Source organism: Sinocyclocheilus rhinocerous, unplaced genomic scaffold, assembly GCF_001515625.1.
Source record: "Sinocyclocheilus rhinocerous isolate Xijiao unplaced genomic scaffold, SAMN03320098_v1.1 scaffold1246, whole genome shotgun sequence".
Lineage (NCBI taxonomy): Eukaryota > Metazoa > Chordata > Actinopteri > Cypriniformes > Cyprinidae > Sinocyclocheilus > Sinocyclocheilus rhinocerous.
The window spans coordinates 182,892-199,053 of NW_015630543.1; the positions used below are offsets into that span (position 1 = coordinate 182,892).

The 16,162-nt window shown below is 38.4% G+C and overlaps 1 protein-coding gene across 1 annotated transcript in view; it reads left to right on the plus strand.

Moving 5' to 3' along the window:
* The window catches only part of LOC107740524 (rho GTPase-activating protein 18-like), a 59,073-nt gene that overhangs the window by 7,650 nt on the left and 35,261 nt on the right, over positions 1–16,162 (plus strand). The window contains exon 2 of the mRNA XM_016552974.1: positions 15,143–15,351. Coding sequence (XP_016408460.1) covers positions 15,143–15,351 — 209 coding nt within the window. The remainder of the gene's footprint in view (positions 1–15,142; positions 15,352–16,162) is intronic.

Consider the following 16,162-nt stretch of genomic DNA (forward strand, 5'->3'; position numbering starts at 1 on the left):
TCAAAACAACCCAATTGCTGGGTTTGTCCCTATTTTACCCAGCACTGGGTTGTATTTAACCCAGCATTTTTTAGAGTGTACCTTACTAACTATTAAGCAGTTAATTAGGAGTTTACCGAGGCAAAAGTCCTAGTTAATAGTGAATATGTGTTCCCTAATCTAAAGTGTTATACCAACAAGAAACGTCTGAAAACAGCAGCCAATAAAAGCTCGCTGAAAACACAAGATCCTAGCATGTGTTGAGCATGTGCCGTGACACCTCTGCTATGAACAGATAACATTTCAGTCTATTCTTCATCTGGCCTGTATCCGTTTCACCCTGAGAAACGAGAAGAGCAGAGCAGAAAGAGATTTCTTTGCATGCAAGCTTGTAAGTTTGAGCAGCACTGCACCTGTGTTCCCTTGTGAGTTTAAACGCAGACTCGTATGAGATGTGTTGTATCTGGTAGATGCACCTTCTCTTTTGTGATCATGTGATGACGTGGTGTTGTGTAACTGATTGTTAGTGTCTGTATCAGGGAAACACTGGACCAAGGGTTGTTTTTCCACAAACGGTGCAATAATTATGAAATCGTCTGACTGACATTTAATACATTATAGAAAAATATATATACATTTGCCAGAAATGTGTTGTCTAGCTGAGTGCCAAACTGATCATGCAACCCTGTCACAACACAATGCCCCCCCTATTAAAGAAATGGAGCGTTCCATAAAATTGTGACACACAGGAAGTGAAATCATTTGGAGAGATTCTGCATTCATATAAAAGCCTACAGTTGTTAGTTCATAGTGCATTTACTCATGTTAACAGATACAAGGCCACTTACTTCACTACAACTTTTAAAAATGTATTAGTAAATAAACATTAATAAATGCTGTAGAAGTATTGTTCATTGTTCATCTTAACTAAAGTAGTTAACTGATTAAACTTTATTGTATATTAAGGGTTTTACTTGAAAATAGTAAAATCAAACAAATTTAGGGTTAGAGTGCTTTGTAAATGAATTTGTATTTATGTAATTATACTTGTCAGAAATTGTGTTAACAAAAATTGCAATCCATGTAAAAAAAAAAAAAAAAAATCCTTAATCTATTTTTGTAGAGTTTCCAGCTCTATTTTGTGCCCTCTTTTTAGAAAGTCCCTGCAGACCTCAGTCAGGGTGACGGCGTTTTTAATTTTTGACAGGAATGAAAATGAGGATGTAAAAAAAAAAAAAAAAATCCTTAATCTATTTTTGTAGAGTTTCCAGCTCTATTTTGTGCCCTCTTTTTAGAAAGTCCCTGCAGACCTCAGTCAGGGTGACGGCGTTTTTAATTTTTGACAGGAATGAAAATGAGGCTGTGAGGGACTCAAGTACAGTGCCTTCAATGGATTGTACTGTCGTTTAACGAAATACCGATGAAACAGCTTTCTGACAAAAACTCTATAAAACATTTGTTTTGAATTGTGAAACTTTCAGAATCTAGCATCCTTTTATGGCGAACGTGATTTCACCAAGTACAAAATGTTCCTGGATCAACATCCCAATCAACCAATCAGAATTGAGGGATATATTTACAGGAAATGTCTGTTTTAGGTGCTTCTGCACCCTCTGGTTTTTGGGATAAAATATGGGAAGGGTTAGGTTTAGGGGTAGGGTTAGGTCTATGTTTTTGGACACTTGGCAAAATCACGGTGACCTCCTTCTGCAGTGTGTGCCGTTATAAGTCATCACAGCCTTGTTTTCATCCACATTCAGTTCAATATGTCGTCTAACCTGGCTAAAGGAGTGATGCTAGTAATGCTGTCAGAAGTTGTGTGACCCTGCAGTAGGGATGGGCGTATCGATCCGAATTATATATTTGTAGATTTGAATCATGTGTAAACAAAAAACATATTTGAACCATGTGTAAACAAAAATATAACCTAATAAGTTACAATTAAAGCGTATTGAATGTTAAAATGCGTTTTAAACAAAGTTAAGTGCTTATCATTACCCATTTTACTCTTAGTAATTTAATAATTTAATAAATTTCATAATTTAAAAGTTTAGTTCAGAAGTATCGAATCGGTATCGATATCGACGATACTGCCTTGAAAAATATCGGTATCGTATCGAAACAAAATAAGTGGTATCGCCCATCCCTACCCTGCAGCTCACGCAGTTTCTCAAGATCTCACCGCAACGAAGAGAGCTGAGGTTTCCATGCAGATAATGTTGACGGTGAGGATGATGATGCTACAGTATCTCCTCTAAATCTGAACGTGCTTCCTCGGGTCTGCGCTCATCTGCTTCACCAGCCGTTCACGGTTATGTGCTGCCACACAAATATTGAAGCCTATTAAGAATGATAAAGACTCAACCCATCATAGCTGCACTATTATAATGCTGCTCTCTAAACCTGACCATGATGTGCCTTCTGACTGATGGTGGTATTGCTGAATAACAGCTGGCTGTAAACTCATGATGTGTTTGTTCTTTGTGTGAAGTCACATGGTCAAACAAAGAGAGGCTAAACTCTGTCAGACGTGAGTCTGAACACTAGAGGGCAGTATCAGATGTGTCTTTCGCTCGGTTTAAATCTCCTACCCATAATTGATAGACTGATGCATGCTGGGTCTTTATCAAAACATTGCTCTGTGCTTGAGTTGCCCAAGATGTCAACTTCTGGCCTAAACAATGCCAAACCCTTGAGCCTAAGTACTGTATTAAACTTTAGTCCACAATGCATGAATGCTTTCTCTATACATGTGTCTTGTTGAGGAGGGCTGTGCTGCTATGCTGTGGAAAGCATTACGTCAAATGAGTGTTTTGTCCAAATATGCATGAAACAGGGTGAAACAGCAACCTTTATGAGCTACTGCTTCTGTTTGAAGTGTGCATCTAATGGATATTTTACTTAAGTTGTTGTCACATCGGAAATTAACCATGGTTTTTATTGTAGTAAAAGTGTAGTAACCATGGTTTTTTGGCGTATTGATTACCATTTGTATAACCACAGTTTTACTACAAATACCATGGTTAAAATATGGTTAGTGTAGCAAAGTATGGTAAATGTGGTTACCATGGTTTAACTATAGTAACAATGTTTTTTGGTTTCATTTGTAGTAAAAACATGGTTAATTTTCGTAAGGGTTGGATTTGTAAATGGCAGCGCCTGATGTTACAGCTCACATGACTTTTCCAACTTAGTGGATTTAGTGAGTTCCACCATGTGTGTGAAAGAAGAAAAAGGTAAATGCTTAAATCTTTATCTCACAATTTTGACTTTTTTCCTCTTAATTCGGAGGGAAAAAAGTCCCTCCGAATTTTTTTCTTCTCTCACAATTCCAAGTTTATTTATCATAATTCTGACTTTTTTCCTTCTAGATTCTGAGTTTAAAACATGCAATTCTGTTTTTTTTTCTGCCATGGAATAAAAAATAAAAAGCTAATTGTGAGTTTATATCTCACAATTCTAAACTTTTTCACAGAATTGTGAGAAAATAGTCAGAGTTGTGAGATATAAACTCACAATTACCTTTTTATTTTTTCATCCTGTAGTGGAAACAAGCTTTCATATATAGACAGTATATATGCAAACTTCTCACATGCATATGCATGCTTTAAGGATCACATCAAATGCTCTTCATCAAACGCAGCACCTTCTCTGACTGTATGTGATTTTAGACAAAGCAACTCTTTTGACTTGAACCAGTTACTAACCAGCAGCAACACATAGCCCTAGCAGCCATCAACATAGTGAAAAACACTCGGGAATCACATTGCGACCAGCCCTTGCATCACAGCTTCAACGCTCTTTAACTGGTCTTTCTGTTAGTGCAGTTCAACTGATGCTTAACTATCAACTAGTAACTATTGTATTTGCATCAGTAACACACCATGACATAACTACTCTTCAAAACCATTATTTATGTTTCAAAAATAGCTATTTACTTTGAAACATACAACACAATGAAACCTATATGAGACAATACAGAGTCCATGTTTGTGCTTTCTGCACGTTAGTGTCGTAAATGTGTCTGATAGCAGAACACAGCTATCGAAATAAAGTGCACTTTTTATTCATGTGTGATCTGGACCGTATCGTCACACATGAACACAGCTTGCAGGCGCTCATATAGAGACAGGCGCGCTGAACAAATAGCTGTGATGGTAATGGAAACGTGTGTTCGATTGTGTTCTGAGGAGGGTTAAGGAACTGAAGTAAATAAATAATGGTCTCCAGTGTATCTGTGTGGTCAGCGTTCGGCTGAACGTTATATATTTCCTTCCCTTCACTCTCGGCTCGGCCTAAAAACAGCCACTTTTTCAGAGAGGAGGATGTCATTTAATCTGGACCGTGGGCCACACTGTTGACACACAAAAGGCAAACTACAGGCAAATGGAGCGAACTTCAAACCTGCTACAAAATGCTGACATCTTAAAGGGGTCATATGATGCGATTTGAAGTTTTCCTTTCTCTTTGGAGTGTTACAAGCTGATTGTGCATAGATAAGATCCCTGAAGTTGCAAAGACTAAAGTCTCAAAACCAAAGAGATATTCTTTATCAAAGTTAAGACCAATCACTGGGGATTAATGGATGCTCTGTGAAACAGTGTCAAAATATGATTTAATCTCTGAGGGTCTTGATTGAAGGTTACTAAAGTCAAATTTAAAAACGTTATAGATTTCGTTTTTTTTTATTTTTTATTCTGTTTCGCTAAAGACGTATCTAATGTATATTAATTACGTTACATAGGTTGCCTAGTAACTTTTCTGGAGCGTTGGGTTACGTAACGTTAATAATATTAATGAATCAAGCCTGCTTATTTAACAGCGTATGTATTTCAGCCAATCAGCAGGGCTTGTTGGGTCAGCGTGACATAACGTCATTAATATTCATAAGCCGACTCTTCCCCGCACTAGGATTGGTCATCGTGACGCCGTCGATATACTGCCCAGCACTAGTTACTAGTTCGTCTTTTGAGGGATCTTGTAGTATTCAAGAGCGTTTGTGTTTTAAGTAGCGATATATCGGCCAGTACTTGGCTTTATTGAGACATTTAAACCTACAACCCTTCAGTTATTAGTCCAGCAGACCTTTAACCAACAGACTAAACCACCAGATTTGTGTACAGCATAATATGGGTTTGTCAGCGGCTGATGATGCCGATATGGTGCAGTACAACTGAATTACAATAATGTGATGTACACTACCAGTCAGAAGTTTTTGAACAGTAAGATTTTTTAATGTTTTTTAAAAGAATTCTCTTCTGCTCGCCAAGCCTGCATTTATTTGATCCAAAGTACAGCAAAAGCAATAATATTGTGAAATATTTTTACTATTTAAAATAACTGCTTTCTATGTGAATATCTGTTAAACTGTCATTTATTTCTGTGATCAAAGCTGTATTCAGTGTCACATGATCTTCAGAAATCATTCTAATATGCTGCTCAAGAAACATTTATTATTATGATAGACAGTAGAAAAAAAATATGTTTACAGCCTGATACAAAAAGTGCTTTTGGTCTATATAGCTAATTTTGCCCTTCATGACAACTGTGAGGGGGTGAATTTTTTTATAACTCATCCTTTTAAATTATATTAAGCCTTAAAGTTCTGCATAATTAAGGGCGTGGCCACTTGAGTGACAGGTGGATTGCCGCTCTGCTCCAGAGTGTGAAACTTAGAAAAATGGCTTTAAAGATTTTTATTTGTCCAAAAAAACGAATTATAGGTAGGACACTGGAAATCTGGCAATTAGATGTTTCAATGAAAATGATTTCAAACTTGATTTTTACCGCTATTTTGAAGTTATTGTACTCTGCCTTTGCACTGTCTGCAAAAAGTGAGATGTCACACCAGGGCAAAAGGCAGTAGCTTCCACATTATATACAATATTTGGGTGCTGATCACCATTTACAGAATCATTATAGTAACATCTGTATAAAATCTAGTGATCACTGGCTAGGCTATAACATATAGTAGTGATTCAAAATTTTTTTCTGACCGTAACAACCAGACAAAAAGATAAACGTGAGTGGCTACCGTTTTGCAACCAATTTATTTGCAATGTTCGCTAACATTAAAGGATGCAAGACACACTTATTATTGTTTTTACATCGAATTGAATGAAAATAGCCTAACCTATAAGAACGACTTGTGGATTGATGTGAACGCCAGCAGGAATAATGCTGAGAATGATTGTGAATCAAACATCTCCGACGATGACGTTCATTTTATCGAGTTAAGAAAAGGTAGGAAACGGTTGCGAACAGTTACTGGTTTTATGTGTGCTGCGCTGTCACGTGCAGAAGTGGGCAGCCCCACACTAACAGCTGGCACTGAGTGAATAATCTGCATTATACAAATAACTTTAAAGATTATTTACGGTTAATTATTGTTGCCAAGTTATCTAGTCGTTGCTTGTTTACAGTGCTTTGTTATATGGAGCAGTTTGTTAGATCGCGATCTATCTAATTTGTTTGTTTAATAAAGTGCCGACAGATGTATGAAAGTACACAAGTCACACCGTAATTTAAGCGCGGCAGACTTTAATGTACAGTAAAACAAAGGCAGAATACCGTATAACTCCAGGCTGGCACAAACGAACGGCTAAACAAATGCAGAGCACCGTAACGTAATTTGAGCATTTCAAAACAAAGTCGAAGAGCAGTAACTGATGTTATAGGCTACTGTGTTCTGCCTTGGTTTCTCCTGGGCTTTTCTCCAAGATACTTATACACATGATAAAGGAGGTCATGAATGTCCCAAATTTATCAATAACTAATTTTCGACCAAAACACCAAAGTTCTGGTGTTTTGTCTTTGCACGGCAGCACTGTTGTCACTATAGACGGGCGTGGTTTCAGCAACCAGGCACCTGCTTCACCCATGTCCCGCCTTTTTGCCCATTTTCAATTATCCGGGAGTGACGTCCTGCCAAGATGGCGGCGGTCGGCTCCGCCCATTTTAGGCTTCATTAAAAAAAATTATGTTCCTCCTAGAGCTGCACGGTTCTGGATAAATTGAGAATCACGATTTTTTTTGTCTCAAATAGAGATCACGATTCTCCCATGATTCTGAACTAAACAAAATAATGTGGGACAAAATATTATTGCTGCAGTCTATTTAAAAGTGTTTAATTAATTTGAATGAATTATTAAACATTTTATAATATATGTATTTAAAATATGTAATATTTAGTACACCAATTTTTAACATTAAAATTATGGAAAAGTGGTTTGAATGAATGATTCAATGACTCACTCATAAATACTTCACTTGTTTCATTGCTGGATGAATCAGTGTTTTTGAACGAATCTCTTGAATGAATGATTCAATGACAAAAACATTTTTTAAACAGTTACTTGTCACCACCTAGTGGCGAAACGATGCATTTAACACAAACGTTATTTGAAGCGCCAGTTACTTTCAAAAGGGGATTTGCTCTATTTTGATTGCTACCATAGACATCATAGACAGCGTGTCGCTCGTGAAGCGGGATGCTGGCTGTTATTTGTGTCCTCAGATGGAGCGCAGGCTTTCTGAGTGTGTGTGTGTGTGTGTGTGTGTGTCTTTGTTTAAGTGTTTGTGGGTCTGCTCCGCCAACTGGCCTGCTTGCTCAAGCATCTGCGTTTTGCTGGTTGTTTGGAGACAGAGCTGTCGTTTAGATTCAGCATGGAAGAAGCATGTTTAAAGGGGTCATATGATGCGATTTCAATTTTTCCTTTCTCTTTGGAGTGTTACAAGCTCTTGGTGCATAAAGAAGATCTGTAAAGTTGCAAACACTAAAGTCTCAAAACCAAAGAGATATTCTTTATAAAAGTTAAGAGTTAACCACGCCTACCTAAAACGGCTCGTTCTAACACAGCGTCATGCGCGTTTCAGTACAAGTAGAAAACAAAACCGCGCTTCTGCGCCATTCATTAACACAGAGACACGCAGAATTCATATTTAAATAGTCGTTTTGCGGCTTAATATTTACAAATACTAGTGGGAGTGGGAGTGTGCTCACTTGTGTGTGCGTGCACGTTTGTGTGTGTGTGTGTGTGTGTGCATCGGGCGGAACTCTGCTGTGCGTGATGCAGAAAGCGCGAGCATGTAACGTAAGAGACAGAAATGACATGCCGTCCTGTAAATAAGATAAATAACATAAGGCTATTTAGTTTGCTTAATGAAAGAACAAGGTATAGACATGTTCTATAAATAAGATAAGCCGCCCCCCTAAAATAATGGCAGGGGAAACACTGGTAGTTGTCAGAAAGTCCACTGATGTCTCTCTTCCACCGTGTCTGTGGGTTTCTCAGTGCAGTAACCCAGAAATCCCTTTTATGTCCTGTGATACGCAGCAGAAACACTCGGTATGAAATCTTGAAACGCATGCCTGTTGTTGCAGTCACGCAGCTGCACTGCTCTCACAGACACAGATTTGTGAAATTTTCATTTGATTACCCTGGTAAGAAATTTAAATTTAATTATAAACCCAGAAAAATTCAAACAAACAACACAGAATTTCAGAAAAAAATAACAATTTCACATGACCCTATTATTGCAAAAATTTTAATAAATTATTATTAAAGTTCAAATTATATTAATTTAATTGATTAGACAGGTAATTAAACTATTAAACCAAATCCAGTAAAATTAAAACAGAATTTAGTAAGGAAAAAAAGGAAATTGTGATTTATAGGGCCTTAGAACAAAATACTCTTCCATGGCTGCAATACCAGCCAACTTGGCAACACGGGGTTTCGAAATACTGTTGGTTAAACTGGCAGTGGGCAGAGTCACACACACCAAAACAAAAACAGACATTCTGACACAAAACACACATTTCAAAGCAGAATAACTGACTTTAGCGTTAAGAAATGTACTGTATCATGTTTCTTAAATGTCTGCAAACATATTACAGTGTTTATATGCTTTAACACAGTCAAACAAATTACATTCAGCACCTGTAATTGAAAACCATGTAGGGCCCTATGATTTCCACGATGCGAAAAACCTGGACGGAATCGCGGAATCCAGGTATAAAAATGGAATTTACTGTATAACATGTATCACGACAGAATTTGTTAAATTTTGAATGATTTAATCAAAAGTAGGTCATTACACTTCAATCAAATCCCAAAATGGACTAGTATCTGAATATTAAGCCGCAAAAAGAATATTTAAAGGGTTAGTACACCCAAAAATTAGCTTGTGTTTTACTTGCCCTCGAGGCATCCTAGGTGTACATGACTTTCTTCTTTCAGACGAATCCAGTCAGAGTTATATAAAAAAAATTGTCCTGGCTATTCCAAGCTCTATCATTGCAGTCAGCGGGTGTTGCAGTTGAACAGTCCACAAGTCGTCAAATAAAACGCGCGCATCCAAAATAAAACGTGCCGCAGACGGCTCCGGGGGGTGAATAAAGGCCTCCTGTAGTGAATGCATGCCGGAAGTGAGAGAAAAACGTTGAAATTTGAAATATGGATATTTTTCTTACAAAAACACATGGATTCGCTACATGAGGCTTTTATTCCCCCCCCGGAGCCGTGTGAGGCACGTTTTATTTTGGATGTGCGAGCTTTATTTGACGACTTGTGGACTGTTCAACTGCAGAGGAGTCGAGAAAAATTAAAATGAAGAAAAAAACAAACAAACATGGAATCCAGAAAAATGAAAACTGATTTCATAGGGCCCTAACTATGTGACTCTAGAGAAAACGATGCGTTTTGATTTTAGGACACTCTGTGTCATTCAGTGTGAGGCATCACTGTGATGAACATATACAGTATCATCAGGTTATTCTGGTGTCATTGTCTCTTCGTGCAGATGTAGTTCATGAGATCTGTAAGGTAAACTGTCCCATATGTGTGTGATGCAGATGGTGAGGAGTGTGTGTGTTGGTTTGGTGGTGTTGTGTTGATGGTTTAACCTGTGCTGACCTGGTAAACAGGGTCAGAACCCAATCAAAACTTGACCGTGAAGACATCTCTACACACTGCGGCTAACTGTACACAATCAACAAGCGTTATCGTAGCCTGGCCTTTATCTCTTTTCCATTGACACAGCACACAGCTCTTGTGCACCTCCATGTCTGTTTTGGAAAGTTCACCTGAACGTAATAAAAGCTGAGATTACGTGTATATGTGGATGCTCGTATGAAGTGTTTCATGTATATGAGAATATATGTGATAAACTAAGCTGAGCATCAAATACACACAGTCGAAAGTTCACACTCGTGTATCATCAGCATGAGACCGCTCAGATCACTGACATCTGAGACCAGCCGCTGAGTCAACCAGTACTAAATTGCCATTATGTGCAGCTGCATTGATTATTTATTAAATGTAAATGCCTGGTGAAAATTAGAATCTTATTCCATCTAAAACACGAGGGAAATAAATTGTAAGGACAAGTTTTTATTGAATGTTTCACGCACGTAGAAAGTGGATTTCTTTATGCAGACATCAGTTGAACATGAATGCACACGTCCTCTCGGTCTGAAACACTACATGGCCTCTCACCGTCTCCAAGCAGCCACATTCCACAGGTATGCTTTTGTCGTCATAGCAACAGCCCATACTCCCGCATTGCTTTTGCCCCTCGACTCGACTCCATTGAGTCTAACTGCAGAACTACACATTGTGTTAGTGTTCTGTCTGCTGCTCTGCCTTTTTTGTTTGTGTATGTAAAACGAGAAATACAGTGGTGCTTGACCCTTTTGTCCTCTTTCTCTTTCTTTATCTGTGGCCGAGGGCACGGGTTTCACTCGTTTGTAATGCGCTGTGTGCTGTCTGACCTTTAGCATGTAGAGTCCGCTCCGTTCCCCACGGTTAGGCTAATAGCTAAGCCATCAACCGAGCGTCGTCCACATTTGTGACAGAGGAAGGGTTGTTGAAGAAACGCAAGGGGAAAAAGCATTCCTCTTGTTTCATTTGTTTACGGTTTTCTGTTGTCAATATTAGCTACTTTTATTTGACTGGCTGCAAATGCAAATTCAACTCAACCAATGTGAAGAAGTCTGATTTGTTAAAGAGTAAATGTTTGATTTGTTCTGGCTGGATGGCGTCGTCTTCTATTTAAAGACTCAATGAAGTTACATTTGGTAGTTGTTAGTGTACTCCTAAAGGGCACATATTATGACACTCTTTACAAGATGTAATATAAGTCTCAGGTGTCCCCAGAATGTGTCTGTGAAGTTTCAGCTCAAAGTACTAGTGGTCAACCGATATTGTTTTTTTGACAGCTGATGCCGATATCTGGGAAAGCAGGGTGGCCGATATAATTGTATTTATTTTAATTAATATTTAAGAAATTTGAAATCATTTGAAACTGGATTAAAAATAAATTTGTAAAATAATCATACTTATACTTTAGATGACAAAGTATTTTTCACAAATAAATAAATATTTAATAAAAATATAATTAAAAAGGAAGTAAACTGTAACCAACAGAGCACTCAGTATTCTGGGAAGTTTGTGTGCATTGGAAATCATATTTTTTTCAAATAAAGCCAAGGTAACACTCATTTTACATACACCACACAGTGAAAATGACATGAATATGACAGTGGGCAAATGCATAAAGCGCAGCATAATTTGAAATCACGAGTTTAAAGTTTGTCGATCGCGCGTCTGAATGAAGCTTGAACTCTCCTCCTGTCCGCATTCAATTCGCACGGACCGACCATCATGCAGAGTACACGCGATCGTGCAGGATACAAATGCACACTTCATAAGCTCTCATAGCTGGATTCGACTAAGTTTGCAAGGTTTGTGAAATTAAATGTTCATTAGTCATTCAAAGATTTGTTTAAATGATATAAATGCATATTTGCTGAATGCTGACGGCAAACGAGAAAGTATTATAATGTTTGCCTTCTATTACTAATAATATAAAAGCAATCGTTATAATACTTTTTGTATACATTTTAATTCCTTTGTTTAACAGTTCTATTGGATTATTAGACAGACTTCTATCCGTGTTAGACAGAACTGTTAACTCAACAGCGAACAAGAGGGAGAATGTGAGCACTGTGTGCTCAGGCGCTGCAGTTCAGCGCCGTCAAAATAAAAGTCCCGCCTCGAACGTATCGGCCAAACAGAAAAACTTATCGACCGATATTTGAAAAATGCCAAATATCGGCCGATATATCGGCCTTTGGCGATATATCGGTCGACCACTACAAAGTACCCCACAGATTAGGGCTGCACGATTAATCGAATGCGATTGTCATGCGCATTTTGTTAGTAAAGCCGGTTCTGTAATCAGCAGGAAATCATTATCACATGCTTTCAGATAGAGCAGAATTTACTACACAGAGCCGTAGTTCATTACATCATTTTGAAAATGCCTATTTTGAGTGGAAGCAGAAACATGTTGTTTTAGCTCATGTCTCTTTAAATGCAAATGAGCTGCTGCTCCCCGCCCTCTTTTCCAGAATAGGGCTGTGCCTTTACAGCTCGTACCTCAGATACTCTGCTAAAAAACATCTGCTTGGTTTTGATTGTCACGCTGAAAACGTGTTTTAAAGCCATATCAGTTTAAACTTCTAACATACGGTTTCCTGAGCACACACATCTGAAGCGAACGCACAGAAAGCATCTGTCACACGGCATGTGAGTTCTCTTTCATGTTTTCTTGCGCTTAAACTGTCAAATACACACCAGTTTCTGTTAAAAACACTTGAGTTACAAAAACACAGTCTGTTATGTCTGTGATGGTAAACAGCTGGGAAAGAAATTGCATGTTTATATTAGAACTGTGTATTAAGTGACAGCAGCATAATATACAGTAGCTACTGCTGTGTAGGCTGTTAATATGACCCAAACAATAAAATAAAAACAGAAAATCACTCACTGCTCTGGACCAGTGGTGGAAAGAGTACTTAAAAAATATACTCAAGTAAAAGTACCATTACCTTCCAAAAAATGTAGTGCGAGTAGAGTAAAAGTACTTGTCCAAAAAAACTACTTGAGTAAGAATGCTAATGCGCCATTGTCCATCAACAGTCGTGGGAGGGGCCTAGGGCTGGGCGATAAATCGATAACGATAATTATTGCGATATAATTTTTCTCGATAAAACGTTATGAAGAGTTCGACAAATGTTCGATATAATGTTTATGCGCCAAAAGAGGAATGAAACAGCTCATTTTAAGCGCGCCACACAGAAACTAAGTATTGAATTTTGCATAATAGGTGCCCGTTAAATGTTGACTAAGCAAAATTTAGCAGATATTCTCATTGGAAATGTACAGTCTTTCTGTTCAGGGATTACAGAGCAAAATAATGGCTGCACACATTTTTTGTCCAATCAAATGCTTAATCAAACACTCTTTCTCACATCAAAGCATGTATTTCTCCCTGAAACTGACCAGGAAGTAATGCTTCATGTCTGCGATTAAAGGGGTCATATGATGCGATTTCAATTTTTCCTTTCTCTTCAAATGATCCAGTCAGAGTGAGTCTTTAGTTAACTACTCACTGATTCAAATGATCCGGTCAGAGCGAGTCTTTAGTTAACAACTCACTGATTCAAATGATCCGGTCAGAGCGAGTCTTTAGTTAACAACTCACTGATTCAAATGATCATCAATCAGTACTTTTTACCTTTAATAATTAAGTACATTAAAAATTAAAAGCTACTTGTACTTTTACTCAAGCTCTTGATTTGTATACTTCGTCCTCCACTGGCCACTAATGCACAGTTACAGGTTCAGTCCTAAAGCGGCCGTGACCCAGAAACTGGAGAGTCACTGGCAGCACAGTTCTGCTCGCTCACCGTTTTCCAGACTGCCCCCATTACACCCTCACTGTACTGAAATCTCAGATACAAACTGCTTGACGACATCCAGTAGCTTCTGTGTCCAGCAGCAGTGAAGAGTGCTGAGCTTTGAGCGTTTATTCATTCGCTCATCCTGAGAGGGAACAAAGCAGCCTGTTTAAACCACCCTGCCACGTACAAACAGCCAAACAATCAGCCGACAATGGCATCTTTATGTCCTCAGAGCACAGAGGCTTATTTTTTGCACTTCCGGACTCGATCCCTCTGGCGGGGTGAGCAGCGGGACTCTTCATACCTTCTGTGTCATGCATCGAATGAGAAGAACGGCTCAAAGCTCATACGCTGAAGAGTCATATTCTGCACTGTTGTAGCACTTCTCCATGAAGTCCACTTACAGTATAATGCTAGTCAGGGTTTCTTAAGTGCTGGTGTTTTTCTAGAGCAGTAACAGCAAAGGGAGTGATGTAATGGAGTATAAATGTAATATAATTACAGTGTTCACAGATGAGTGAATATGTGTGTTTCTCCTGCCTTGTATCAGGTAACATTTAGTCTGTGCTTTTGTTTTTCTTTATTATCGTTTTTAATGTAGATTCAATTTAACGTCTACCTTAAAATGATAAGAAAAATGGTATTGGTGCTTTACAGCATAGATACGTTCACTGTATTTCTTTGCATTGGACATTGTTTGGAGGACAACATTGGGCAGGGTGTGGAATAACATTGTAATAAATAATAGAATAAAATCATTTATATTTTTTATATTTAAACATTTTTAGATTTTAATCTAAATAAAAAATAAATACATCATTGTTAGTTGCATCCCTAGTGCAAACGAATTAAATATTATTAATATTTAATAATTTTCCTAATTATTTTTAATATTTAGTCTAAGCATTTTTAGATTTTAAATAAATAAATACATACATAAATGCATAATTGTTAGTTGCATCTCTAGTGTAAACCTTGCTTCACCAAAATTCAGAAATAGGGATAAAAAAAGAATGTACACAAATATGAAGCAAATAATTTGAGCCTGATGAGCCATGTAATATTTGTCTTGTAAGAAACATTATAATATAGATCTTTAAAAAACATTTGCAATCTTGGTGTTCAGTGTTTAGAAATGGCCCTGAGCTCTAGGTGATGAATATCAGTCAACAGAAATGATCATTACAATCATGAAGTTTCCATCATTAAAAATACATTTCCTCCAGACTATAACCAGACGCTGATGATTCATTGAGTCCAGTGCAAACGGAGAAGTGCTGGTGTTAGAGTGGCCTTCGGTGTCTGAGACAGCAGTGATGGTCTCAGTGACTGCTGGAGTGTGATTAAAGCATCTGAATGTGATGTTGATTTGGTGTATTTCACACCTCTGTCTCTGTCTCTGTGTTCACGCAGCCGCAGAACCGGCCAGTACAATGTCCAGCGGGGCAAAGCGGCCGGTGCGGCTCTGGGCTCGAGCTCAGGGAAAGCACCGTACCAGCGCTGCAGCTCCCAGGACTCTCTGGACGAGCAGGCCATGGTGGACTACTTCAAAGAGGTGGAGATCATCCAGTGCAGCGGAGACGCAGAGACGCAGGAGGACCTGCAGCTGAAGGTGGCTGATGGTAAGAACCGCCCGTCGCTCTGCTTTAAAGTGCCCCTATTATGGGTAATGAAAGGTTCATATTTTGGTTTTGGGAGTCCCCAACAACAGGTTGACATGCATGCAAGGTCAAAAAACACTTTTATTGTCTTAAAATATGCATTTATTTTTACCTTGCTTGCTCAATGACTCCCAAACAATTCGATTAATTTTTCCAAACCCCTCCTTTGTGTGACACTAATCTGCGATATTTTGGTTTTGGGAGTCCCCAACAACAGGTTGACATGCATGCAAGGTCAAAAAACACTTTATTGTCTTAAAATATGCATTTATTTTTACCTTGCTTGCTCAACGACTCCCAAACAATTCGCTCAACGATTAATTTTTCCAAACCCCTCCTTTGTGTGACACTAATCTGCGGTCATTGGTCCGCGTCATGCCTGTAACGCCTGATAAAGCAGCGTTTGTGAGCGCAGTGCTGCTTTGTGTACAGCGTTACCGGGGAAACCGCTTTTTTTACTTGGGCTGGGAAAATAAATCGATGCATCGCGAATCGAGAAATGATTCGGCATCGATTCTGAGATTTTCCGAATGCATTGCGATTCTTTCTCGAGTCGATCCTGAGCTTAGTTTTGAACGGCAGATGGCGCTGCATGCTTTAGAAACAGCCGTACTCTGCTTGTTTCCAAATCCTTACACACACTCGAACCTAAAATAATCATTCATAAAATTCGAAAAGGTTGAAGCGAATCACAAGGGTGTTCACGGTGGGCTGTGTTTACATTAATCTGGTGTCAAAAAAGCATTCTGAGCCGAGGTGAAATTACAGACTC